Source organism: Mus pahari, chromosome 7 (genome assembly GCF_900095145.1).
Source record: "Mus pahari chromosome 7, PAHARI_EIJ_v1.1, whole genome shotgun sequence".
Classification (NCBI taxonomy): Eukaryota; Metazoa; Chordata; class Mammalia; order Rodentia; family Muridae; genus Mus; species Mus pahari.
In genome coordinates, this window is record NC_034596.1 from 102,363,931 (window position 1) to 102,367,921 (window position 3,991).

Consider the following 3,991-nt stretch of genomic DNA (forward strand, 5'->3'; position numbering starts at 1 on the left):
CATCTCACCAGCCCGAGATGGGCCCTTTCAAATCAACCATTATTCAAGAAAATGCCTCACTGACTTGCAAATCTTTCTTTTCCTTCCTTTTGACTTTTCCTCCCCACCCTCGACCCCCCCAGAGAAGATTTCTCTGTGTAGCCCTGGCTGTTTTGGAACTCACTCTGAAACTATTGCTATATCAACCCTCTCTGTGGCATGTGCTTCTTCATGGAAAACCAAGGGGAGGAAGCATGTGGCCTTAGCTTCCAGACAACTTCTCACTTACTGTGCCTGAATTTCAGGGTCTTCCCAATTCCTCGGGGCAGCGCTTGGGGCAGTCAGCAGCAGCAGACCGGCACAGTGCCTGCCTGTTAACCAGGGCTCACCGAGTGACTGAGGAAGTGCCTGACATTGCTTTAGGCTAGCATCCTTAGGAGTCAGGGAAACTGGCCAAACACAGCTGGCTCCCTAAGAGGCACCCTAATCTTTTTTTTTTTTTTTTTTTTTTTAAGATTTATTTATTATTATAAATAAGTACACTGTTGCTGTCTTCAGACACACCAGAAGAGGGCATCAGATCCCATTACAGATGGTTGTGAGCCACCATGTGGTTGCTGGGATTCGAACTCAGGAACTTTAGGAAGAGCAGTCAGTGCTCCTACCCGCTGAGCCATCTCACCAGCCCCGAGGCACCCTAATCTTAGGGTCTGAGTGGAGCCAGACCAGGCGTCTTTCCTTAGGTGCTGGCACAGGCTGGGGGCTGTGCTTGGCTGGGACAGCCAGTTCCCTCTGACCCCAGGCTTTTTTCCTCTTTGTAGAGTTCATCCGGACGCCAGAGAGCACTCCGCGCCCCACAGCCCGTGCTCCCACTAAGGCTCCCCGCCGCAGGCGCCCTACGGCTGCTCCCCCTGCCCCCACCCCGCGACCCACAAAGCCCGCAAGGCCCACCCGGCGACCAGGGGCCCGGAAGGGAGGCGGGCGACGGCGGGGACGTCCGAGTACCGCGGTCCCCGAACCCCAGAACGGCTCGGTGCGTCTGGTACGGCCCGCAGGCCTGAGTCCCGGCCGCGGCCGCGTGGAAGTGTTCATAGGCGGACGCTGGGGCACGGTGTGCGACGACGCCTGGGACACCAAGGCAGCCGCCGTGGTGTGTCGTCAGCTGGGCTTTGCGCACGCGGTGCGAGCCGCCAAGCGCGCGGAGTTTGGCGAGGGCCGCGCGCTCCCGATCTTGCTGGACGACGTGCGCTGCGCGGGCAGCGAACGCAGCCTGCTGGAGTGCGCGCACGCTGGCGTGGGCACGCACAATTGCAAGCACGACGAGGACGCTGGCGTCGAGTGCAGTCACCAAGACCCGAACCTGTAGCCTGATCTCTCCTACCTGGCGGTGCTACTCGGCGAGTGGCCCCTTGGGTTTGCGGGCACGCCGTGCAGCATGCACGAGCCAGGATGGAGGGTTCATCTGCACGTGACCTCGTGTGTGTGTGTGTGTGTGTGTGTGTGTGTGTGCTCGTGCGCGCGCGCGAGCGCGTTGGATGAGATCGCGTATCTGTCAGCACTTCGGAGAGCAGCCACTGTTCAGGAACAGCACTGGGTAAGGAAGGGAAGCTGGATGCCTTTACAATGTCTGACTGAGGGAAGGGACCAGCGTTTCTCTGCCAGCGCTGAGTGACTGCAACCAGAACAGCAGGATGGTGGCCTGAGAAACATGGCTAAAATGTGGGCAGCTGACCCAGTAGTCCAAGGCACCGCAGAAACAAATGGGCAGTCTGAGAGCCACAGAGAAGGATCTCAAAGGGGGGGGCGGGGCCTGTAGTCATTCGCTGCCCACCAGGGACCAGGCTGCCAAAAGGAACCAAGCACCGATGATGGAAGGCAGACTAGAGGGCCTGGAGGACCTTTGAAACTATTTGCTGAGTCCTGCAGGCACCCCAGGGAGGCTAAGTCCCCTCCATCCCTGAAGGCTGAACCTCACCTATTCCTGGGCCAGAATGGGGTCGGGGCTCTACTTTCACCCTCGACCGTTTCTGTGCCTTCCCAGGGGATCCTCAGATTCCTCAGCCTCATGGGCTAAGTAGCCTGTGGGGCCACCAAGACTACTCACTAGAGCTGTGTCAACAATTTGACTATTCATAACCCTTCCTTCTTTTCTCTTATCGCCCCCCACACACCTGGAGGCTGGGGTGCAAGGCAAGGGGTAGAGTAAAGAGGGTGGGGCCTGCGACTTCTGTCCTCTACAGTAAGAGAGTTCCTTGTATGTGAAGGGCCTCGCTGGTGGCTTTGTGCCTTGTCCCTGGACCGAGCTCTGGATAGCTGTACTTAGCATCAGATAGGGATAGGGAAACAACCGAGTCACAGGCAGGGAAGACAGGGTACAGCCCATGTTATGCAGTGTGGCCAGGGCTCTGGGCAAGGCTTCTGGTCCTAGCTTTGCCGGAAAAAGTCACTCCTGCACTGAGTTTCCAATCTGAACAGGCCTGCAGGGTGGTCCAGGCAGGGCAACTGGTACAGGCTCAGGCTCCTGGTCATCACAGCCGAGTGGAGCGTTGTTGTACAGGGTCTCCCTGGTTGCTCTGCAACTTTGGAGCCAGTTGTTCTCTGAAAAAAAAAATGTTGGTTTTTTTTGTTTGTTTGTTTTTTGTTTTTTGTTTTTTCGAGACAGGGTTTCTCTGTATAGCCCTGGCTGTCCTGGAACTCACTTTGTAGACCAGGCTGGCCTCGAACTCAGAAATCCACCTGCCTCTGCCTCCCGAGTGCTGGGATTAAAGGCGTGTGCAACCACGTCCGGCATTTTTTTTTAAAATTACTGAACTGTTAAGAAAATGACAAAAAAAGGGAAAATATCATTTTCTGCAAATCTGTGCAGCCCCAAGGCAGAGCAGCCGGGGAGCCTGTGTTGTCTGCATCTTTGCAGTGCGGTTCCTGGAGGGGCACAGAGTGTCTACACCGTCTCTTCTGGTTATTGATAGGAGGGGTAGATTTGGGTGTGGAGGACAGTGCACTGGGCAGGTGCACTTGGTGTGCTAGGACAGGCTGGGAAGCTCCTTTCAATCTTCAACTCCCAAGGTGCCTGTGCCCACCTCGTACACACATTAAACTAGTCAGGGTGGGAGTTCTAGTCCTCGCTGTGTGGCCTGAGGACAGCCAGTCACTTAACTCCTCTGAGCCTCATGGGAAAATGGAGGTAATCAACAGGATTTATACACACACCAAGATCAAGGTAGCATTACAGACATAACCAGTGCATTCCATGAAGGGAGAGCTCAGTAGTGACTTGGTGGCATCCAGGTTGGCACCTGTGTTAGACAGGGAGGTGCACCATGTGGAGGGACTGGCACTGAGGTGTCATGGGAAGAAGCGGGCAAAAGGAAAAATGTGAGTCCCTTCAAGCTAACATGGGGAACTATTCCAGCTGGGCGTCGGACCTCTCACCCACTTCGTGGAGGAGAACTAGCCTTTATGCAGAACCCGCTGCATGCCATATACCTCAGCTGTTAGATCATGTCATCATGATGGAGCCCCCAGCACTCCCAACGTCACCATCCCTCTCTCCATCCCCACAGTGGCTGTAAATCAATGTCCAGGGCTTTGGAGAACTGAGACCTACTTCTCAGTGCTTCCCCCATCCTTTTCCTTCCTCAGGCAGTACCTCTAGATCCCCTTGGCTACATGCCCTCAGTAGTTCCTGCTGGGAAATGGTACCCATGGAGGGATGCCCTGCACTAGCTAGAGTCATTCCAGAAGTGGGAACCTCAGTTGAGAAGATACACCCACCAGATTGGCATGTGGGAAAGACTGTGGGGCATTTTTTTTTTTTTTTGAGGAATGATTGATGAGGAAGGGCACAGCCCACTGTGGGGGTGCCATCTTTGGCTCAGTGGTCCTGGATGGTATAACAGAGCAGGCTGAACAAACCACCGTGGGGAAGCGGCCAGGAACAAACCAGTAAGCAGTGTTCCTCCATGGCCTCTACATCAGTTCTTGTCTCCAGGTTCCTGATTTGAGCTCTTGC

General features: G+C 55.2%; 1 protein-coding gene across 1 annotated transcript in view; it reads left to right on the forward strand.

Annotated features, from left to right (window-relative positions):
- Positions 1 to 2,636, forward strand: part of Hhipl1 (HHIP like 1) — a 22,325-nt gene extending 19,689 nt beyond the window's left edge. Inside the window, exon 9 of the mRNA XM_021202434.2 lies at positions 801 to 2,636. Within this exon, the coding sequence (XP_021058093.1) occupies positions 801 to 1,345 (545 nt within the window). The 3' untranslated portion in view covers positions 1,346 to 2,636. The remainder of the gene's footprint in view (positions 1 to 800) is intronic.
- Positions 2,637 to 3,991: the final 1,355 nt, after the last annotated feature.